The sequence below is a fragment of the Corvus cornix genome, chromosome 4 (genome assembly GCF_000738735.6).
Source record: "Corvus cornix cornix isolate S_Up_H32 chromosome 4, ASM73873v5, whole genome shotgun sequence".
Lineage (NCBI taxonomy): Eukaryota > Metazoa > Chordata > Aves > Passeriformes > Corvidae > Corvus > Corvus cornix.
Window position 1 is genome coordinate 30,396,598 of NC_046334.1, and position 24,684 is coordinate 30,421,281.

A 24,684-nucleotide genomic window follows, 5' to 3' on the forward strand; every position below is an offset into this window, starting at 1 on the left:
GTAAGAGTATTACTGCCATCACACCTTCCACTCATCCACAATAGTTTTTTTCTTTTAAAAGAAAGAAACTCTCCCAGAGCAAAGAGCAGAAAAATCTCTCCAGGACAACTAAATTAATTTTTATATTCAAATTAACCTCTGCTAACAAGAAAATAATTTTGTTTTCATGGGCAGACCGAAAACAGAGAGTTTTAAAAAGGAAAACAGTGATTCCAGTGAGTTACTAATTAAGATGTCAAATAGAAACAGACATAAATCTGTTATGGCACAACACAGCATAATACAAAGCCTGGGATATTACTGTCTGCATACCAGTAAGATTTCTTGCAAGCTACAAATTCTCTCAGGGGAACACAATACTAACAGTGGAAACGTTGCCAACAACAACAGAAATGCTACTAAAACTTCAAAGTGAATAGAATTGGTACATTTTATAGATTTTAGCCAAGTTGGCTAATGAACTGAAGATCTGGAAATGAAGTTACATGATTACAATTTTCCCACTTGTCAAATAAATTTCCGTAAAGCTAGTATTGTAACAATAACACAAAGGAATAGGTATTTCCGATGCTAATATAAAAAGGCAACAGGCTGAAGTGAACTGCTGCAGGAACAAGCACAGGAACCCATACAGCAGAGTGATAAAACTGTATCCAAAAAGGGCGCATTAAAAAAAAAAGCAAGATCCACCCTTTATTATAGAACACAAAACGCATCCAAAAAAAATTAGAACTGCAACAATGAAAGTTCACAGTTTTTCTGGGTTTTTTAAAAATTTTTTAACCTTTACCCTATTGGTTTCAACCTTAGAATATATCCAAATCAAAAACTGCACACACAAAAGACGCTTAAAACATAAACCTGGTCATAGCTTACTCTTCAATATTAATATTGTCTATTGTTAAAAGCAAGAAAAAGCCAAAATCCCAATAAAATTAATGACAAAACTTAAAACTTAACCTCTAAAAATTAGTTTTGGAATCTATCCATAGTCTGAACATGGAACCAATTACTTTCCACTATTGGAAAAGCAATCATTAAACAGAAAAACCAAAACCACAAACAAACAAGCAAAATGAAAAGCAACACCTGAAATCTGAACACGACTCCTAAAACCTAAAATAATTAGCTCTGAGCAGTTTTTTTTCCAGGAAGTTTCAAAAAGCTCAGTACTTTGAAGTTCTCATCTTTTTCATGCAATGCTTTGCTAATACCAACACACGAAGATTATAACTGCAGGAGATTTAACCACAAGTGCTGCCTCCTCCTCTCTTCCTCTCCCACTTACACATTAATTCCTTCATAATAAGAGGGTAAACTTTGACAGGTCACCACACCTGGGCAGCATCCTCCTCTGCACGGACCTTTCCTCCCACCCATCACTGCTCTTTGCTCTGTGCTCGCCATGGAGGAATCAAGTATTCCTACGGCAAAGCTAATCCTATTCATCTTTAACAAAGAGCAGGTAACAATCACAAATGGCCCAGGTGGCATTCTCTGTGAGCCATATGTTTACGGTATGTTAATGAGTGGCTGCCAACCAAGACCTAAGATTTTATTTTCTCACTAGAGGGAAAAAATAAAGATCTGCAAAAGGACATATTGGCTTTTCAATTAAGATGATCTGTTCAAATGTAACAGAACCAGTGGCTTATTCTAAAAGTTACCAACAACACAAAGGCAATTTCTCCAATGCTAACCAAAGTTCAGTAATTCAAACTATAGAAAAATACTTAATGTTAATTTCTCTTCCTAAGCTTTTGGTCTTAAGCAGATCTCTAATTAAACTCTTTTTCTTCCTTTGTGAGATTGTGGCAAACTTGTATAGCAAAGTATTCTACCTTCTGTAAAACACCAAGTACCAGCAATCACTTTGCTTCTGCAAGAAGTGTGTTCAGAGACTTCTATCTGAGCATCTTTTCAGAGTATGGTCATTTCTGGCAAACAATCTTACAAAAACCCATAAACCTAACAGAACGTGCCAGCTGCTTGCCAGATTCTGCTTTCCTATGCTTTGCACTTCTGTGAACTGTGAGGATACAGTGAATCAGATTTGAGAATCTCACATCACACCTTCTTATTCTACAAGGTAAGGAACAACAGTTAGCAGGTCAAAACAGAAGAAAGCAGACTGGTATGTTTTCTTTGGCTGAACTGAAGTATCACTGCAACTAGGCAACTGTTGTAACTCATCCCACTTTTTATCATCTTGGAGAATTGAGATCCATGTTTTAAAAATCAATTCTCTCTTAACAGTTTCTCCTAACTTCTGATAAGGTATTCTAGACCTGATGCTGTCAGCATCTTTGGCTAAGATTTAGAATACCTGATTTAACAATTTCACATTTTTGGTAGAAAAACTTAAGGTGTAGTTTTCAAACCTCAAAAATTAAAACTACATAAAAAAACCCAAACCAAAACATAGGAGAGCTACAACTAATTAGTTTTGCAATCAAATCTTAGTTTTGACTCCATCATCCCCACACTTCATTCTAAGTAAAGCAAAGAAAATCAGCAGCAGTTCCCAATTTGTGTTAGGGAAGCAACAGCCGAAAACACTTCATTACAAATTTCCAATTAAATAGTTTTATTGCTAGGACATTTTGGAAATCAGGTATATTTAGTACATTTCATGCACTTATACCTATCACTACCACAAAAGATTGGGTATTTCACTGGTTTTATACCTGTCATACATTGTAAAACACAATCATGGCTTTTACACCCAAATATTCCTTCTCAGGAAATGCAATTCTAAAAGATCACATGATTCCAGGCTTCAATAGACAGAAAATAATCAGATTTACTTATTGGAAATGCAGGTTTTCCACAGTTTTATCTGTGGAAAAATATAATTCCTCAATTAAAAAAAATTTCCTCCATTAAAAAAAAAATTACTCTATCAAAAAAAAAGTCAGATATGGAGATGTTCACAAACAGTTTCAAAAAATATGACTTTTAAACCCATATAAAAACAGGCAAAAGTATCAATAACAAACAGTGTAATGCTGAGAAATAAGACAGAAGTATTCTAAGTATTAGATACTTTTGCACTGCATTACTGTTAAACCCACAGTTTCCTTGCTACAACAGAGCAAAGAAGACATAGTGCACTTACACTTAAATATCACTTCAAGCACATTTGAGGCATGCACATTATCAGTTAAGATTTAACTACCAGCTCACGTCTCTTTCAGAATTAAGTTTATTGTTAGCTCTGTAAAGGAAGAATGTATGCTTCCTGAATAGCAGAAAGTTCACACATCTAAAAATATGGTCCAAGACCTTAAGCAAATATGTGTAAGTATTCAAAATGCAGATGCTCACACAGGTCCCTCTCTACATACAGCAAAGGAAACCTGTCAAAACATTTTTGGCAGAACAATGGCAAACACTTGAAAAGCAACAACAAAATTAAAAAAAAAAAAAAACCCAGCTGAACAAAAATACCTAGCCAAAAAAAAACTCACAAAACAAAAAAACCCCAGAAAACATACAAAAATCCCCCCAAAGGAAATGAAGACAACCCATAAAAATTAAAAATATAAAAAAAAAAAACCCAAACCAAAACAACAAACAAACCCCCCCCCCGCAAAAAACCCAAAACGCCCAAACCACAACTGTATTTTTTTTTTTTCAAAATTTCAGCAATATTGGTAGATGGCAGTATAAAAAGTCAAAATCTAGAAATTATCAAATGAATCATCATGGAACCTGTTTTTTGATTCTCAGTACTAGACCAGTGATTCCCTGCTAGGTACTAGAAATTTGGGCACTATAAAAGATCAAATGAAATTTTAACTACTACCCTTGTATTTTTCTAAAAAAAGAATAGTCTTTTTAATATGAGCAAAAAGAAATTACAACCTAAAATGTAAAAGGGTGTTACAAAGCATGGCAGTGCAGCTTTAGAGATTCCTAACTGCAGAAAGACATCAGAACTCTTGTCTTCCTTTCTCCCGAAAAAGTGATTGCTGTAACTGGGGCTTTAAACAGTTGAACAACCCGATTTTCTTTTCTTTTAGCTCTTAAATACAATTTATTATGTATTCATTATCTATACCCTTCCATGTAGACAGTATTGAAAGGAATCTGCCAAGTACCGAAGTAGTAGGAAAAGTTGCTCGTTTTCGCCATATGTTATTTCAATGCACATCTTTGGCACTGACAAAGTCAGAATATTTGCTTTGCAGATTTTCAAACACCCAAAATGTCTAACACAGTCCATCCAAGTAGCAATGTCAGCTCTATGGAATGATTTGCCAGCTCTGGAGACTACAGTCCAAACCTTCTGGCTGCCAGATAAATCAGGCTCAATCCCAGCTGCAGACAGGTCCTTTTAGTAGTCCTAAGAGCCTACCCCTCCCTATTTTAAATGGCTGTAAATAGTAAAAACACAGAAAACTGAACTTTTTCATATTGAAAAACACTGCGGCACGAAAGAGATTTTTTAAACATGCGATGGAACATCACACAACAAAAGGCCCATCCACTGGTACCAATTTTGAGGCAACAGAAGTTACTTAGTAATGACTATTTTTAAACATGAAGACAAGTCTGCCTTGGAAGGGAACAATGTACCAAAGCTACAAGCAAGTCATAGCATTAATGAGACAGACAAAAATCAAATCTATGAGAAGCAATGAATGAGGAAGTAAGACAGGCATACATTACAACAAATAGAGTAGAAGCATGAAGTTGACTGGCTTAATTTGCATTAAAATGGATGCCTTCGATTGATACCATAGAGATCATTAGAAACTCAACAGTCAGAAGTAAAAATCATTTTAGTATTTTGTTCAATTTGCATTTCAAGACTTTAGCAAATGCCACATTGTATTAATTAACTGCATCATACCTTAGCACGCTACAGCTGCAACACTCAAAAGGTTAAGAGTACTCGCAGTTTCATTCACATCCCTGATGTGACTTGTGCTAAATGTCTATTCAGGGAGAAGAGAAAAAGAGAAGTTTCTACTAATGCTTGCCTCAGTCCAATCCTGAATCAACTTCATGTTCTTTCCCACCTCAGAGCAGACACTCCAAGGACTAAACAAAGCAGAGACATGACTACCCTTCAGGATTTCTGTTCGGGTTAAGACAGCAGTTAAGTATTTGAATGCGGTCTGTAACAAAATTTACACCTTAATTTATTAATCTGAGAAGTCTGCCCGGTAATTCAACAGCCAAGGATGGCTCACAACAGGACTCAAGGAAAGCAATTTCTTTGCACCACTTGACTGAAGTCTCACCAGGTTCCACACCCACAGCATCTGCCAGGTCCCTTCAAGTGCCGGAGAGATTCACCTGGTTGTGCTTTGTAGTGCAGTCTGCAGTTTAAGTAGCAGCTCACATGCCAGAACAGTTGGACAGCCTTATGTGTGTTTCAGCAATGTTTATCCATCGAATCCCACTGCATTAATATTTTAATAATACTATCAAAATCTTTCAGTAAATGATCACCGCGTGCACAAGAAATTCCCACAATAAATCCCATGACTAAAAAGATGCAACGCCCACGACATCCTGCCTCGTCTCTTTGACTGTAATCACCGATTTCCAAACCCAAAACACATCCAGTTCTTTAGAACAGAAAGTTTACATCAAAAACTGACAAGTTTTTTGTGGGGTTTTTTGTTTTTCTTTCATTTTGTTGGGGTTTTTTATGCGTTTAAAAGCTTAAATTACCAAATCACAGTGTATCCAGTGGTTATATACAGATGTGTGTGCATATACAAATAAAAATACATATATTAAGTATTTGCTATTCATGTCTCAAAGTATCCCCACAAAACTTCCCTGACAGGTGATGAACTTTACAATTACAGACACACACATATGCCTATAAATTCAGAAATTTAAGAGGACTCAGCTGCATCTGGACAAGTCTGCAAGGTCAGCATATGCCACAAGAACTCGAAGAATCTGTACTGTGGTTCACCCTCTGGGGTTTTACTGGAAAAGTAAAGTGAAAGCTTTAGATTACTGTTGTAGCTACAGAATAAACTACTCATAAATCAGATAGAAGAATCAGAATTGCACTGAAATCTACCTGCTGATGTCAAGTAGAACAGTTCCTTAGGCATTTTATTGATTTTTGCAACTTTATCCTAAAAAAGTGAACATTAACACTACTTCCTTAATTTACAGCAAGTACAGCAGTTATAGAAAGGGAAAGAAAGAATAAGAATACCATTAATACATTTTATGTCTGCAATAGTCTGCATAATAATAGTATTGGTTAGGTAGTTCACAGGAACATTGATCCCCCTGCTCCATTTCAATTCATAATGCTCTTAATATCTGAAACCTGTCTGCTAGTTATCTTACATAGTCCAAGTGTGTTAAAAAAGAATCTTGAAATGTATTACTTTTACATTAATATCATCTTTTCTACTTGTGAAAGTAGTATCTCGAAGCACAGCTAAAGGAAAACAGGATTTAACCATTCAATTTAAACAAGTGCTCAGGTTAAAAAGAACCATTATTTACACACAAAAGCACTGAGCAGACCTCATGCAGATGTATTGCGAAAGAAATCAGTGTCCTCTAACTTCAGACACGTTAGCAACTGCTGGTATTTACCGAGGCAGAAACTTTAGGTGTTCTTTATGTGGGCCAAATAAAAGCTGAAGAAAAAACCTGAAAATGTGCGTGTTTGTGTGCACATGTTTGTGTGTAACCAATGCAAGAATAATGGCAAACATCTTTTAACGGGGAGCAACAAAACTGCCAAACAAAATTTTCAGGGGAAAAGCAGATCTTGATGAACTTTGAGCCTGCAGCACCTTATTTACACAGAAAAAAATCCCTCCCCCCCAACACATCACAAATAACCGTACTTTCCAATGCTGAATTTACTCACGTAATAGAATAGGATGGTATTTTAATGAAAACCTATAAAGATACAAACTAACCCTGTGCAGAGAAAATTATTTATTCAGCTGTGGAGTGAAAAGTCTAAATGAACTTTTGTATCTAAAGTGGGTTGACAACTAATCCTCAGCAGCCAGGAGCAGGTTCATGTAGCTTCAAAACCACGTGCCAGCAGCATCTACCACTTCTTTGTAGTTGTATGTAGCGAGAAGCACTTGAGGCTCACAGCTTTCAAAACTTCTAGGATGAAAATTATTTCCCCTCTTTTCATACTGATCTGTGGAGTGGGGAAAAAAAAATTCACTAAAGCAAACAAACTCCCTGTGCACTCATCTTGGATGTTGAGAGGGCTGATGTCAGCTATTAAGACTGATAGTCTCTGACAGAAGAATCCTCCAAGCAGCTTTTGGGGAATAGCCATTTTTCATTTATGGATTCAAACTACAGAAACAAAAGAAGTTTTAAGACAAGTTTAGCTAAAGTCTAATTTTGCTGTGTTCCAAATTCCTCTATTAAAAATCCAATAATTTTTAAATCAGTATTTTCAATTAAAATATGTTGGTTTAACGTCTTCAGAAGTGTTAATTCGCAGGTAAGTTTTCAGTAAAAAAGGAAAAAGAAAAGATCTGTGTGTGCCTAGTTCTTATCATGAGCATTATTTTATACAGGGTCACTTGGATGCGAAATTACTTACCACTGTGATGCAGCAAGGGTAACTGAACCTCTAAGAAAAGATTAATTTCCCTGGGGTACAATTCAGTGTCATATCCTAGTTGGCAACAGTGACTTCCTTAGCGTGTGACTGTTACCAATTATTAGAGCCCTTGACACAGGTTTCAAACCTTAAGGTAGGACTAGCACAGATGTGAACCTGGGGCCTTGCCTCCACAGCAGCTGCCAGCAAGCCAAATGCAGTGCCTCTCGCATGCCACGCACCAGCCCCTGCACTCCTGTGGGAACAGCAGTCCCCAGCTGCCCCGGACAAATGAGCTGCTGAAATGATCTGTCCACTTATCTTGAGAGTCTGAAACAAGACACCACTACAAAGCTGTATATTAAACTGTAATTGAGAAACACTCTGGGATAGAAATCAGATCCAATAGCCATGGATAGTTTCCGAGAGAGGGTCCTGAAGTCAGAGACTAAGCTTTACACTATTAATTCGTACTCAGTTATGTTGGAAAAGCTCCTGATGAGAGGGAAATGGAAATAGAAGTCTTCCATAATAGGTAGTTTTATGCCAAAAGATTGAAGCAAATTACCTCAAGAAGACATGTGCTAACTTGAGGCAATTTTTGATGATGTTTAATGCATTACCAGCTGCCAGGAATTCAACTTTCCCCTAATCCAGAATAGAATCTCTGTCAGCGTTTCAGAATTCTGAGGAAAGAATGAGTTCTACAAGAATTGTGTTTAGCAGATGATGATTAAATACAGTACATGTTGCTTTCTAATATGAGCACTAGTGTAATCTTCCCTCTCTACAGTTCTGGAAGTCAAAGAACAATTTCTGGGCTGTTAATTTATATAAAGCTGCATAAGAATTTAAGAATTGAGAGTGGTGAGGCACTGGTTGAGGCTGCCCAGTGAAACTGTGGATGCCCCATCCCTGGAAGTGTTCAAGTCCAGACTGGAAGGGGCTTTGAGCAACCTTGTCTAGTGGAAGGTATTCCTGACCATAGCAAGGGGGTTGGAACTGCATGATCTTTAAGGTCCCTCCCAGCCCAAAAACATCCACCATGTGCCAATCCTGAAAGGCATGCCTTTTTAAGATGGTTTCTTTGTGGGGGTGGAGGAAGTCAAACCTGGCATTTAGAAAAAATCCTATAAATTGATTTCTTTGTGTGTTGGCCAATCACCTGGTATTATGGAGTATTATCCAGCAGCAGGCCATGATTTGCATCATAAACAACTGCCCTCTAGAAAGAACAGGAATCTGGCACACTGAATTTTGTAATCAAGAGTGACAGCAATTGCCATGCCTAAAACCAGTTATAACTGCTTAGAAATTTCTAACTGGACTGAATTTAAAAACATTTCCTAGAAGCACAGAGCATGCTCAGGCAAGGAACTTCTCCTATTTAAATATAAACATGGATGTTTGACAGTTTAGGAATACTCAAATGAACATGGTGACAATCTCAAAACATTTGCAGCTATCAAGCTACCAAAGCAAATTAGCACATTTTTATTATACTCAAAAAACCACTTTCCCTTGTTCTATCTATTAAACTGACACTGGAGCCACAGGGGCTGTATTGTCATGAGGAAAATACCTGCCTGCAATATGTTTCATGCTTGTTATAGACTTCACCATTAGAAAGCTTTATGGCTCAAAAAGCATAAAGGCAATTAATAACTCAATCAATTAACACAACTCTACGCCACAAAAACTACAGAGAATGACTTCTCACCTGGGAGTCTATTACCCTGCCACGCCTGTCTGCTCCAGTGTAAAGAAAAAAAAAAGTTCAAACTTCTACTTTCTCTAGAAAACAAGTGTGAGGGACACAGGATATAAGGAGAAGCAAGTCAGGAAAGGCCTGACCAGCCACATTTTATTATAGGCAAACCACCTCAGCTGCTCAAGAGGCTGCCCGAGCAATACTCACGTTGAACTCATATATACTCAAGACCCCTACAACTGGCACAGAGATTTGCCTTTGTCCAGATTCCCCTTTCCTGTCTCTCAACTTTTTCAAAACACTTCAAAGAAGATCAAAAAGCTTGAAAGAAGTGCAGTTGTTTAGTCTATAGAAGACAAGATAAATGGGAGACCTAGTCTTGTTCTTCAAAGAGAAAGCAAGTTGGTACGAGCATGGGACTAAACTGTTCACCAGGTCTGATGCAGACATGAAAAAGAAAGCAAGATTTAAGTTTTGGAAAACTTTCAAGTAAGAGTAATAGACTGAACAGGCTGGCTTTGGAGGCTGTGGAATATCCATCACTGGAAGGTTTTAAAAACAGGCTAGGCAAACAACTGTCAGAAGCGATTAAGTTATAATAGATGAGAAGATCTTTTGCTCCTTTTCTGCTAAGGTTTTCTTGTAACACCCAGTGTTAAAAACCCAATCACATTTCTGTCTTTTACATGCCTGTGTTTTATTTAACTTTAAAAACCATGCAGTAAAACCTACCCTTCTGTGATATTTCCACATATTCAAGTGTATTTATTTGGGACAACATAATACACATCAAAGATTTGCTAAGTGTGAAAGCAGGATAAAGAAACCACCTGTGAAGTAAAATACCAATGTATTCAATTTACACTCACTCTGAATAAACTAACCTCTAACATCATAAGGTAGACAGCACTGCATTGTTTTGTCTTCCAAGAGAAAAAATTGTTCAGCTGATGACTTACTGATCTGGAGTCACTTTAAGATTTTCCTTGAAGGAATTTTTTTTTTAAAGAAAGCACTTTTCCCCAAGCACAAAATAATATAACATTAAATATTACAAAATATTAATAGAAAAAAAGACAGCAGGAGGCTACTTTGAGACGTATCCAAGTCTTTTGTAAACTATATTTAATTACGAGTAAGTATGGCTTCCATCACACTGGAGGAAAAAAAGCCATCAGAGACCTCTTTCCTCCCCCTGCTGTTTAATACTAATGTAACCATGGAAACAAAAAATAAACACTGATTTCCCCCCACCCCCAGTATGACAGGAAATCTAACAGCAGAAATGTTTCTTGGTAAAGGTAAGAACCATGCAGGTAACTGTTCAGAAGAACACATGGGTTTCTGGGGGTCTCTGCTGGACTGACTTCATTTAACTCCTATCACTACAAGAAGCAAGAGGTGCTGTTTGCTTTGCTCACATGATGCTCCTATCAGCTGTCCTCTGTGCTGACTCCTCAGTTTTATCTATGTTGGCTAGTATTTGACCTTCTTTAGGTTTTAGGTAACACTCCCTTAGAAGAGACAAACATGAATTAATAGCTGTGACATAAAGCAATCAGATCATAATCAGGAAAGTTAAAAAATATTACGGCCGATACCAGATTTGTCTTTCTGCACACGTGACTAATCCTTCTAATGACAACTGTTTTATGTTATTTTCATTACAAAGGTATTTCCCAAGTTTGTTCATGGGGACTTATAAAGTAGGTGGGATTTGCAGGCATACAAGAACTCAATTCTTCTTTTCATTCTTGGCCTTGGATAACATTTATCTTGTATTTTGCATCTCAATATGTGTTTTTTCTTGTCAATTCAAGATCCACCCTTCAGTCTGATGTCAAGCTTTCTCAGACTAACACGACATAAAATTATTTATTCTACTTTAATGTGGAAAGGGCAGGGAAGCTGAGAAACCAATATTTTTCTAATTTGGCTCTACTGGCAATTAGTAAATTTACATAGAGCAACAATTTTAGAAGTGGTTTACAGATTCAGAAAGAAAACACAAATCATTGCAGTTGATTATTACCTTATGTTATCTCTCATGATCTCATAATTCAAAGCATCACAGTTCCACAGTATAAAATGTGCTGGGTAATAAAAGTACAGAAATACTTTGAGGCATGTTTACGATATTTCCAGAAACTGTTTTTAAAGCTTCCTGCTAACTGAAATAAGTGTACTGTATCTCAGTGTGTTACAGTCTAATATAGAATCAAAGTTTTTAACTTTCTACTTTAGTCCTGAATTAAGAAACAAGAACACACAGCCCAACCCCCAAAATTGCAAACAAGGTCTCAGTGAAGTTTAGGAAACAAAAACAAAGGAAAGATTAAGAGATAAGTTGGAACACCCAGAAAATTATTGTAACAATGTATCAAATAAGTAATTCAGTGTATCAAGCACATAGCATGAAATTTCAGTGATAAACTATAGTCAAGTATATATATTTCATCATTCTCTAAATTAGGACCCTGTCCTGCACAAATGTGATTTCACCAAGGATATTAAGCAGGCAACTTTAGAAAGAATTGAGAGAAAGTAAAGGGAGCTGTGCCACCAATACATCTTGCAGGATGGAGCATTACAGGGTATCTTATGGCTTTCTTTTCAGGAAAACATAATATTGTGAAACTTGCAGATCAGTAGTAGAAAGTTAAAGACTCTAGTAGACTAGAATGCATAAATTTTTGACTTTCAAAAATCATTTTAAGAAAATGCTGTGATTTGATTTAAAGGATTTTGCAAAGCATAAGAAGTCCCAGGGGGTTGCTTGCTTCCCCCCATCACGGCATATAATTAACTTAATTCCTAGTCTTGGATAACACAACTAACTGAAATGACAATGACATATTAAGCAGACTTCAGTCAAATATATTTAGGAGAAAAGCCATTACAGACAGTATCTCCTAAATCAAAAGGATTAAGAAAAATCCACAGACTGCTTAGCCCTCCTTTGATAGAGGCCCTAGGTTAACTTGCCACTACTAAATTCATACTAAATTAGAATTATATCAAAGCTGTATCATCGTACCTTTCTGCATTAAACTTATTTTTTAGATTGTTTTCCCACTCAAATATGCTTCATGAACAGAAGCATCAAGTTTTCAAGGCTCTAGGCATCTCGAGTCCTATTATTCCAATCTGATGGACTATTTTCAGATTTGCACAAATTTTTTTAGCAAATACCTTTTTTCATTTGATACCATTTTTTCCACACAATCCACTGCTTTCAGTCTGGAGAATGAGAAGTTGTTTCCTTCTCTCTTTACATTTAAAGGTGTAAAATAAACAAAGATACCTATAGCAATGTATGGAAAATATGCACAAAGTTACAACAGGAAAGAGACATTCCAGAGCATAAATTTGCTGAAGATAGCTTTAAGAATAATTTCTGTCTTCAACATCTTGTACCTTCAGGATTCAGTGTTGCTAAAACATCAAAGCAACTCACAAATATATTGCTTAAAAATCTCGTAAGTCAAAATTACTGCAACAAGAATATATTGCTAACATGTGACAAGGTGGAGAGAATATATTATGATGAAGCTGTATTGATAAGCAATGACCCTTGAGGCTACCTAAAAATATACAACACTGCCTCAACTTAATACAGATTTCATGCAAGTATCCTGAATCCCAGAACTATTTGTGAAAAGCAATGAGTTCACTTAAAAGAAAACAACAATCTCTGAGTTAAAAAGAAAGAGCAAGAAATGCAGGTATTACTTAGTTTGCAGTAGCATTGTCTTTATTTTGCCAGATGCCAAACCCAGTTCAAAACCACTTACTGATGAGCCTCAGGTATAACACTACCTGATATATTCAGTACTGATATATACAGATATATATACTGATATATACCCGATATATACAGTGCTTCAGTAGCGTTGCCATATGCTAGGGAGCTGTGGAGTGGCAACATAACTACAAGCTCATCCCTGTTGATCCAATGCACGCATCCCTGCACAGAACACGTGTTGTGTGTTAAACCTTGTAAGTATCTCTACTGAGAGTGGACCGAATACTTATTTGAGTTATACTCTGTTTTTCACTCAAGTCTATGCCAAAGTATAACGAACGTTATTCAATTAACCAAAAGTGAGGCAGCATCTACTTTTCCCTAAGTAATAGCAAACGTCAGTGGATACTCCGTGCACGTACTTTGCAGGCTAATATAGCATTTTCTTGAACAGCCCACCACTACGCCGCTTCCAAACCCTCATTCCAGGGACACAGCTGAATAAAGGAACACAACCGATTTGAGATGAACCACTTCACGTGCGGGCGCGTCCTCCACGCAAAGCGCGGGATGTGAATTTACAATGCCGCCCTACAGCTACAGCGAACGTCTAGCCCTGCCATAAAATCCCTTGCGTGAATTGAACCACGACCGTAACGCCGGTTCCTGCGGCTCGCGGCTATGATCCTGCCCCTCCGCCGGGGCACTGCCCTCACAAGGGCGGCCTCCCTGCGACCACCGCCACAGGGTACCCCCGCTCCACCCGACTCGCGCTGCGCTGGCGGCTCGAAGCAAATCAGCAGGAGCAAATTACCGGGACCCTGCCTAGCTCCCGCCCACCCCAGGGAGCTCGGCCCGGCCCGGCCCTCGGGGCAGCCCCAGGGCACCCATGGCGCCGTCCCCCAGCGGCTGGCGGGGGAGCAGCGAGGCGAGGCCCGGCGGGGGCACCGAGAGCGCGGTGAGGGCAGAGCGCGTCCGGCCGAGGCCGCGGCCCCGCCGGGACACTCACATGAACCGAGGAGCCGCCGCCGCTGCCCGCCCGGGGAAGAAGGACCCGCTCCCGGGGCTGCTCCAGCGAGTGCCTGAGGTTTGCAAGCAGGCGCCCCGGAAAGCCTCGCTCCCCCTCAGCAAGCACAGGGCTAAGGCGCCCAACGCGCCGTTCCCGAAACACTGGCAGAGCACGCATACATACACACGGGGGAAAGGGTGTTAAGCTCTCTCTCTCTCTATCTTTTTTTTTTTTTCTGTTATGTTCTTTTTTGGTTTTGTTTTGTAATAACCCGAACAAAAAGGATGCTCAGGCACCGTGCAGGTCACCCCTATGGTCCTACAGCGAGCGGCTGGCGGAGCGCAGTGACGTCGCTGAGAGGGCGGGGCGCGGCGGGGGCGGCGGCTCTCGCGCAGGTACCCCCCGGCCCCTTTTCCTTTCCTCGCTCCCGTTCCCTTGCCTCTGCCCATCTTGCCCCTCCATCCTTATCCTCTTGCCCATCCCTATCACCATTCCCTTGCTCAGTCCCTCTCCCCATCCCCTTCCTTCATCCCTGTCCTCTTCCCCATCCCTATTCCCCCTTGCCCATCTCCTTACTCCTTCCCCCCCCCTTCCACCATCCCCTGCCCCGTCCCCATTCCCTTTCCCTTCCCCTTCTCCAGGAGCTCTCTGGCCAGTGAGTTTGTAGCAGCGCAGGGGGTATCAGGGTCCCCAGCATCTCTATGAGTTATTTAGAGAACCGAGTGAAAGTGTTTTCTCTTGTGCCAGGTTTAGTTGCTGGGATAAATCAAATGGTGACAAACCCCATTTTAGGTCTTTATTGGGACAATGACGTAGCACAGCAGGCAGGCTCTAAGCAAAAGACACTAATAAACAGGTTAAAGAAACAACAAATTTATAAAGGAGGGAAATGGGACTAAAAACCTATTCTGATCTATCTAATTGCTTATCAAAACCGATTCTATATGTTTTCTTCGAGCTGTCCAAGTGTTGCTATTTTTTTCCACTGTGCAAGTGGAAGCTGTGCAACTTGAGGTGTCTGTGTAAATCTCACCAACTCTGACGCCTGGTTTTCAAAGCAGCAGTGTTTTAATGTATGTAGTAACGTTGTAAAAGCTCCTAACAGCACCAGTAACTTATGCAAATACCTACACTGAATGCAGAGGCATTCATGTATGTGTGACAAAATTCTCCAAATATTACTGATACATAAGCAATCAGCAAGGATTAAAAAATGCTGTTTCACTTGAGTGATGTTCTAATATCGCTACAAAGGAATTACTGTTTAGCATTTTCACAAAATAACTTTTCAAATATAGTTGGAATACTTCTTACTTCAATGAATGTTAGAGAAGTTAGAAAATTTTATAAAAGAAGATGTTTTGATATAAAATCATAGGGGAAAACATTTAATTAAAAACAGTACTGCTGACATGTGGATTTTTTTAGCAACATAATGGCATTTTGTAGTAGATGCTTATACTGCAGATGGAAAAAAGAATCCCATCTCATTGTTGTGATTGTTCTAACAAACCCTTATCTATTTTCTGTGCTCCCGTCCATAGGAATCAGAATTCAACTTTTCTTCAATACCTGTTCTGCATTTTAATAAACTTTGTGAAATCACTCAGTTTCGGGGTTTTTGTGAAGTAGCAACACTAGTTAGATTGTATTTTCTATTTCAGTTATTTTATCAAATTAATAATTACTGTAGTTGCAGCAGAAATATTTTAAGAGCAAAATTATTTCGTGTAAGAATTTCCTCTTACAAAGTAGCCTACTTTGTTTAACTTACCATGATTTAATGAAGAAGTATAGGATGTTTGGGCTACCTGCTCTCCTAAAATTGCTCTCAATTGCTTTAAAACTAATTCAATAGCAGTATTGATTATAATTATGTCTTAATTCTGAAAAGCTGCCTTCCTTAAGTAAGGGATATTTACATCTGAGTACTCAGGAGGCATTTAACTAAGTAGCATGTCAAGTTACTAATGGGGCTACTTGCCATTATTTCTGCATGTGGGTGCTTTAGGAATTTACTGATGTGTTTTACTGGATGGATTCATTCAGGTTGGCCTCTTTATATGTGTAATATTTTCTTCTGAGAATCAGATTTATTATGTTTTGACTTTTTTTCCTGAGGGCAAAGTTCTAAGTGTCCATTAACTTGATCACCGTAGTACTGCTGCAGTGAAGAAGTTGTAACCGATGTTTCTAGAAGAGGCTGACTTCTGAAGAAAAAACATTTGTTCTCTGGCAGCAGTAGATATTCAGAGGAGCAAATAAATTGCTCAGTAGATGGAGTTCCATTTTGTATTTTATTTGTCATTTTTGGACACCAAACAGCTATCTAGTGCAAGATTTTCAAAGTAGTTCTAATCTGAATATTGGAACAGGAATTTCTAAAGGTCTTTTTTTTTTTTTTTTTTTTGTGTTCTCTGATTTTGATGTTGGTTAGTGGTTTTGTGCGCTATAAAGGTTTCTAATGGGGATTTAGATGAAAGTAGGGAGCTAGGGAAGGTTTTTCAGAGGTGGGATGCAAGAAATCCTCTTCTGGCCTTCTAATCTTTATGCCAGCATGTTTCACGGCTGTGATAGACTGTCTCTCATAGATGGGATAAATGGTGCTTTGGAAACAGTGACTCAGTGATTTTAGATGACCATAAGACAAGTCTTTGCTTCCTCTTCCATCCTAGCTGTTTTGGATTATCAGAATTGGATTTCCAGAATTCAGTCACAAAATTGAATTTGCGTTAACTGGTTCTGGTGTTAGTTTAAAATAACAAACCTTTCTTCTTCTCTTCTTATTTTTATTTGAAAGTCACAGGGAAGTTCTGCAGGATATAATTAATTCCTTCAAATCATAAAATTAATGCAGTATGTGTCTTTTCTGTGCAGTAGAAGTGAGTTTGAAGTATAAAACTGTGTACATTGAACTAAGGACAATGTGTTTATAGTTCTGCTAGACTTTGATGTGGAGTGAAAAAAGAAACCAAAACCAACCAACCAAACACCCTCAATTTAAAGTAGTCAGAGGAGAGCTTTTTTCAGATGAACTTTTAAAATATCTATAACCATACTTTTTGAATTTGGAAATGTCAGTAAGTTACTAGAGAAATGTTGAGACTGAAAAAAATTTGTTAAAAAACACCCTTTCATTTAAGCTGTAATATAAGTCCCTTTCTAAAGGTGGTGGAAGGCTTAAGTTTGGGGTTACTTGTTTTATTTTTCAACTTAGTCCCTGGAATTTATGTAAGTGGAGAATTAAGGAGAGATCAGAGTTTGACTGTGAGGGCAGCAATTGACAGAACTGGCTGGTTTCCATCATCATCAGAGAAAACTTTTTTCATTGCTTTCTTGGTTTCCCTGGAATTAATTATGTAGTAAGAGAATGTGGTTTATTGCATACCTTTTAAAATTCTTTATTGATTCCTTTAGGTAGGCAACAGGAAAGTTTGTTTGCTTATCTGATGTCTTGCTTTTTGCCCATCTGGTTTCTAACCAAAGGAGCAGAGTGAAAAGTCTGCAGTTACCTACTTGAACACATTGTAGGTGCTGTAAATTCCTCCTTGTAAGCCAAATGATCTGGAGTGCAAGGAAAGTTTAATCACTTAAACTAGTTATTGAATTGATAGTATTTAATAATTCTTTTCATTAAAATTCCTTTCTAAGTGTCAGCTGAATGCAGGTACAATGTATTAGAGAAGTATTCTCTAACATTTTTCTATGGTAAAAATGAGAACATTTTACCTCCGTAAATATATTGTACACAATATATATATGTACCTATTTACCTTCTTAGAGACATAATATATCTTGCTGCTAGACATAATCTTACTCTTCCTTACCTCCACTCTGATTGTAATAACCTGGTTTTGTTTTCTTTTAGAGCAAGCATTAGAGGACCATTGTGTCAAGCAAGATTATGATTGCATCTGTAACCTATAATATATATTTTCTTTCTGAAACCGAATAGTTTATTTGGCAGACTTGATGTTTCTTAACGTGGAATGTTAATGAATAATAAAAAATGGGGGTTCTTGTTATAAATACGCTGTTAAAGGTTTCCAGTTGGAACCTGCTACACGCCAATGAATCTTTGTGCTTGCACTCAGTCCAACTGATGTCTTTCCAATGGAAAATTCTAACTGTAGTGTGCATTGTTCACATCGTAAAATAAATCATCTGCAAAAAACTATGAAATATTCATGAGATATGAAAGTATTGAATCTTTACAAATAAGACTTTTAATACAAATAATATAATAAATATTTCAGTGCTCAAAGCTGTTTCAGATTTTTCTTCCTTTTTAAAGTTTGATCCTTAATATTATACATTCATATTTAATATGGTTATATTTATTAGAATGTAAAAGTACATATCTCATGTCTGTTTCTTTGGGGGGGGAAAAACCACAAATGAGATCAGTCTTTTATATTTGTTTTGTATCTTAAGTTGGACTGTATTAGTTAAAATAGAAGGTATCTTTCATAATTTCCATTTGTATAGACTTAGTAAATAAGTTTGGTATGTAGGGATCTTTGTGCAACCTATGTGGAGTTGCTCTCAGTTGGGATTCACAAATAAATTTAGTAGTTTTTTACTGGGAATTTTGTGCTTTGAAGAAGATTGTTCCCTTAGAATAATTTTGAGACACCAAATTGTTAAGTGTTCTGTTTCTCCTGTGTGACTTCCTGAGGAAAAGAAAAACATTTTAATTGCATTATTTAGTAAATAACTAGTAACTTGAGTCTGTATCTTTTGCTGATAAATTTTTACTCTGCTTTCTCTATTTAAGGAACACGAATAGCTCTGAAGAGCTTAAGATTGTGTGAAAAATATGTTTCCTTTAAAAGACACTGTGATGGGTGCCTCCACCTTCTTTGCCTCAGCTCTGCCACATGATGTCTGTGGAAGTAATGGCCTCCCTCTAACACCTAACTCCATAAAAATTCTGGGGAGATTTCAAATCCTTAAAACAATCACCCATCCCAGACTTTGCCAGTATGTTGACATTACCAGAGGTAAACATGGTGAGTATCTGTTCAATGAACAAATTTTGTGTATGATTGTAGTTTTGGTTTTGGGGTTTTTTGGTGACAATATAATTTAAGGTGACTGAGCAGAATACTGCCTTCATAGCACCAGAAGGTGGCCAGTTTTCAGTCTCAAAATTCTTGAATACCTTTGCTATGACCAGCAGTATTAGTCCTTTTGTGTCTTCTTGATAGACTCAAAGCAGAGATTGGTTGTCTGTTCTGTTTTGTGTTACATTAACTGGTAAAAGAAGAGCGCTTTCTTCTTTTTATACCTCACTAAAATTCCTGTACTCAATTGCTCTGCCATGTCTTTGTGTGGAATATAGAAATACATGTATTTTTGATGGTGAACTCCTAACCCATGTTCATGTTCATCTTGTGAACATTTTCGTGTGGTGGTTAGGTTTCTTGTACTTGATTTGCAGCTGGTGTTGTCATCTCATGTGCTGGCTGCAAGCTTCCTGTATTATTATTATCTTTTGATTTCTTCAAGATTTCTCCCACTAATGGTTACTTTATTCCAGTACAGGTTTGGGATTTTTTTCAGTACCTGTTATCACACTTATTGTTAGCTCAAATAAAACTTCAGTTGTTTCTTTCTGCTCTAGATATTCTGTTGCAAGCTCAGCAGGACTACAGCACTTAATTTCCACAAAAAGGCTGCAACACCTGTGAGAATTTAAGTCATTGCCACCTTTAACTTTTAAATCAACAATGCTCTCATACAAAAGTGCATTGTATGTATTTGATTAGCTACAGGGTCTCATAAAGTAGAGCAAGTAATTTTTTCCCCTTTAGAATGCAGTATGATGGAATGCTTCAGATTTTTACAAAATTAGGATATTGCCAACTCCAGATACTGAAGTATTCTATGGGTCAGGGAGTTCTTTATGTGTTTTCCTTTGCCCTCAACATGTAATTTTTTACTTACGCAGTCAGGAGGTCTAGAAAATTTAATAATTTTCATTTGTATTTACTAGTATCTCTTGAAACAAAAACTGGGATTTTCTCACAATATTGTTTGGGATGGAAGATTAGGAAGTATTAACTAACATAACATTTAATAAATAATAATTAAACTTGGCCGTTTTTACAACAAAGAGTAAATCACATGAAAATTCATGTGTGTTTATAAAAATGGAGGAAAAAAAAACCTTCTTATAGTTAAAGTAACTTGAAGGATAGCAAATAAAATGTCTAACCATGAAGTCAGGAGAGTGTTCTGTTTTAACAGTGGTTAGAATGGCAGCTAATAATTTTGAAATAACATGGGAAATTTAGTGGCAAATTTTGTCATTTCGATACTGACAGAATTCTCCGTGTGTCAGTTCTATGCCTAATGATTTTAATGTTTGTGGAGATTTTTTTTGCAAACGTCAGTTTCTACTATTGCAGAGAAATGTGAGAGCAGACTAGGAAAACAATGCAAAAAAAATTAGATGTATGAATTCCCCCAAAAAAGACTTCCGAGGGGGGAATATAAAATTAAAAGAAAAACATTCTGATGGATTTTTTTTTCTGTAAAAGTAAACTTTTTTCAAATCTTTGTTAGCATTGTAGAAGACAATCTCAATTTTTTTCCTTCCAAAGCAAGCTTAAATGGTCTTTTGATTTGAAAAAGGAGAAACAGAGTTGTGTAACAAGCTTTCCAGCTTTAATGTGATGACTTGTGTTCCTTAATTTTCCATCTTCATCTTACTGTAACAGTCATGTTACAAAAATGTTTGTAATAGTTTAGTTTGATTTGGCTTTGAATGTGAACATTGACTGCTGGGTTAGTGGAAGTAGCAAAGCTTCTTTAGTGGTTTTCTCACATGCCCCTGTAACATCTTATACCTTTGTCTTTCCCTACTGCATGGTTGTTGTCTTCAGTGCAACAGTAGTTTTGGTTTTCCCTTTATGTTCAGAGCCAGCCCATCAATGTCCAGAACATGTGGGATCCCTACAGCTTCGTGTTGGGCAAGGGGTGCTAGAGCTCATAATGTGCTCATTGGCCCATCAGGACTGAAGCTCCTGTGCTCACCCTGAGTCCCTTTTTTCAAAGCTGGGGTTGCTTTGAGTTTCTTTCATCAACCCAGCCACAGATTTCTGCAAATTTATATATGCTCATCTTTGAGACCTCTGTTCAGTCAAATCTGACTGACATTGGCTGAGGGCTTCAATATTTGTTGGGAGATTACTGGATGCATGGATGGTTGGATTGACAGTGCTTTGCATGAGGAAACTGGAAAGATAATTTCCTGTATCTCATAAATAAAAACTAGTGGTGTTATCAATAAGTTGTACATCTTGTAACATTTAATTGTGTGTAACTTTCTGTACAACGTATATCAAAATACTTTAATGTCTGCCAGATAGGTAGAGTGAGAAGTCTGTACTCTCGGAGTTTCATTTGGATTCCAGTCCTCTTACACTTTTTTGTTTACCAATTAGAGAGACTGGTTGTGGCGGCTGAACACTGTGAAAAGAGTCTGGAAGATTTGCTACGAGAAAGAAAGCCTGTCAGGTGAGGTGTCAAGCTAACTCAAATCCACTCATCATTATTTTACATCTCATCTGTGGCAAAATTCTGGACCATCTTTTAACTTTACTGGTTTATATAAATTTCGTTCTGTTAAAGTTTAACCTAAAGACATTGTTTGTCAGACAAAATATGCACCCAAAGAGAGAATACTCATTTCTGTGAAATTTTGTTATGGGGAACTTGCTTATAATTGAAATATATTGTAACTTATACTGTAGTCTTGGGTTTCTTTTTAAGAATAAAATCAGACCTATGGCAGGATAAGGAATCTTCGCATCAATTCTTAGAAAGCAAAGTCTGCTAGGTGATGAAATACAACTTCCACCAGAATGGATGGAATTTGTTGTGTGTTTTTTATTTGTAGAAATCTACTAATTTATCATCCAGAAGGTGGACAAGATATTATGCCAGAGTGCTAATAAGTGATTTGAATTTGGGTTTATGTAGTCACTTCAGCAAGGCTTTGGTCCAAACCAAGTCCAAAGGCTGTCAGGACTATTTGCTTAAATAGTAAGAGGTATAGAATAGTTGAGCTTTATCTTTAAAGAAATAAGCAAAAACCCAAACTCATTGTCAGGCTTGTTGCAAAAAGTGTTAACTGCCATTTTGAAATCTATCACTATTATCTTTGAAACGAAGAAGTGGTATCTTGTCCAAGATAATATGTGACACAGAAAATGTGAAGAGTGGAAGGAGATTAACATTATTTCCATTGGATAGTAAGGCATTTCCTGCCAACTGGCTGGTTAAGAACACGGAAAATACATAAATATAAAACACATTTAGAAAAATTCAGTTTCGTTTCTAAAGTTTGTATCAAGTGTTAGGTTTCATCGCTCTTGATATTTATGCAAACATAGAGATGATAATTACTCAGTAAAATAATTGACAATTTTTTTGTCTTCCTGGTTAACATGAGGCATCTCAGGTGGGCTGTGTTCAATAAGGTACTATGCTACTGTGACTTCCTGTCGTCCATCCTAAGTTAGCTATGTATAAATGGAATAATACTGGATCTCTAGCCTTTTGAGCCTTGCAGTCCCTAAATAGAATGCTAACAATGTCTGGCAGAGATACATCTAAATGCCTTGTGTTTGTGTTAGCATTTTGTGAACTTGAACTTGTATGACAGTGTGTGTTGCAGAGGGCTGTAGCTTGAGGAGTGTTAGCTTCCATTTTTTTCTTAAGATAGAGAGGTAGTTAGGTGTAAAGGGTTTTTCATGTGTGATATATGCTATAGTTCTTCAAACAATTTTGCATCAGGTTCCTAATGTGCAAAGTTCCAGAGGAAGTTAAAGCATCAGAAGCTCTTTTCATTCTTTTAAATTCAGTTCTCACACTGTTCTTTGAGCATGTGTGTCTTACTGTCAGATGAGAAATAGTCCAGACTGCTTGCTTACTTCTAGACTGTTTGGAAAAAACTTGCATGTAGTTATTTCAATTTGCTTTGAATTGCTTGATGCAGTATACTTACTCAGATTCTCTGACAAGACTTCCTCAGATAACAGATGTGGTCTATATGCACATCCATTATGCCCTTCTATAGTAGCATGTCTCTTGTGGCATCCAGAAGGATTTTTTAGGTTTTTTTAGATAGCTTTCTAAGGTATGAAACTGTGGGTTTTGGCATGCTGAAGGAAGCTACTTAGTTTGTGGTGTTAGCTCAGCTCTTTGAGCGGTGTCTCGATTGAGAGTAGTTGCACAAAGCCTGGCTTTATTTTTTTCCTCTTGTCTTGAGATAGTTTTTACTGTAGTAAATTATTCTATTATCTGGTCTTTCTTTTAATGAGCCAGTTGGGATTTCTTCTGGAAGTTGTACCACCTGAGGTATAGGGCTAAAATATAGTCTGTATGTGTATCCATAGTTTTAAGAGACATTAGTGATTCATCTACTGTAAATTACAGCTTTTGCAGTAGTAGCTAAAGGATAAATTATGTTCACTTCAAATGAAGTTTCTTGCAAAACTGACGTTTTCCTTTTACTTCTGTTTTTTTTATGAAAACAGATTTTTTTGTTCCTATGGAGACCCAGAAATTTCCAGAAATAAGTTGGATGGACCAATGCCCAGTTATTGGTTATGTGATCTGTCTATATCAATTACTATTGGAGGAAGTATTTGGCTTTTTTATTAATTCTGATTGCATTGGTCAGTGATAGCATCGCTGGCTACACATCCGGAGTTGATGTGTGTGCTATTGCAATTAATTTTATAAACTGTTCATGGAATGTGAGAAACTGCTCTTCTGGTTCCTAGATTAATTTCCCTTACACTTGCCAGTAACCTAAGTCCTTTGCACCTGTACCACAAGCTGATGTAAAATCAGCAGGAAATCTTCTACTATGTTAGTCCTGAAATTCAAGACATTACATTATGGACTGTCTGTCTTTCTATACATTTTGGAAAACAGGCCATACAGCTGTTTGGTAGTTATTTGCAGTTAATCTTTGCTGAAGTCATGCATCAGGTGTAGCATACATTCCTTAATATATGAATTATATTTTTAAAAAAGAAATGTAGCAATGTTTTTTCTTCAATTACCTTCAGACTTTCCCCAGGTTTTCTAATTCTAGTAAATCAGTTGCACATAGGGATCAAACACTGGAAATTAGAGCTTCAACTGTTTGCTTTATCTGCTCTGTCACAGTTCAGAAAGTCATTTTACTGAGCATACCACCAAACATTTTCTAGAAATTGGACTTGTGACATATTCAAGAATTCATTCATTCATTACCTAACAATACCATGTCAGCAGTCCCCAGGAACTGCAGAGATAGTTTGTCATTGTCCTCAAAATTAACATGCTCAACTTCATTTTCAAAGATTAATGCAAGTAAGTGTTTGGTAATTTATGGCCAGATTATTTTCTGCTTTGAGTGTTGCATATTTGGGATCCTGGAATAAACACCTGCTGCTGTTAGAACTCCTATCAGGTAAATTTCAAGAACTCTCAAAGGGAGGAAATGAGTGTTGGCTCATCACAATTCTTACTGTAGGTAACCAGGTACAGAAAAGGAATTTAATACAGCTCTTTAGTGTTTTCTGTTTCAGAGGATAGCCATGTGGACATTGTAACTACAATTAATGCTTCTAAAAGCGACATTAATC

The 24,684-nt window shown here is 37.3% G+C and overlaps 2 protein-coding genes across 2 annotated transcripts in view; one reads left to right on the forward strand and one right to left on the reverse strand.

The window, feature by feature from the left end:
• AIMP1 (aminoacyl tRNA synthetase complex interacting multifunctional protein 1) overlaps positions 1-14,140 on the reverse strand; it is a 32,511-nt gene extending 18,371 nt beyond the window's left edge. The window contains exon 1 of the mRNA XM_039551641.1: positions 14,036-14,140. Within this exon, the coding sequence (XP_039407575.1) occupies positions 14,036-14,037 (2 nt within the window). The 5' untranslated portion in view covers positions 14,038-14,140. The remainder of the gene's footprint in view (positions 1-14,035) is intronic.
• A 216-nt stretch (positions 14,141-14,356) lies between these two features.
• TBCK (TBC1 domain containing kinase) overlaps positions 14,357-24,684 on the forward strand; it is a 94,657-nt gene continuing 84,329 nt past the window's right edge. The window contains exons 1-3 of the mRNA XM_039551640.1: positions 14,357-14,430; positions 18,813-19,047; positions 21,487-21,559. Coding sequence (XP_039407574.1) covers positions 18,855-19,047; positions 21,487-21,559 — 266 coding nt within the window. The 5' untranslated portion in view covers positions 14,357-14,430; positions 18,813-18,854. The remainder of the gene's footprint in view (positions 14,431-18,812; positions 19,048-21,486; positions 21,560-24,684) is intronic.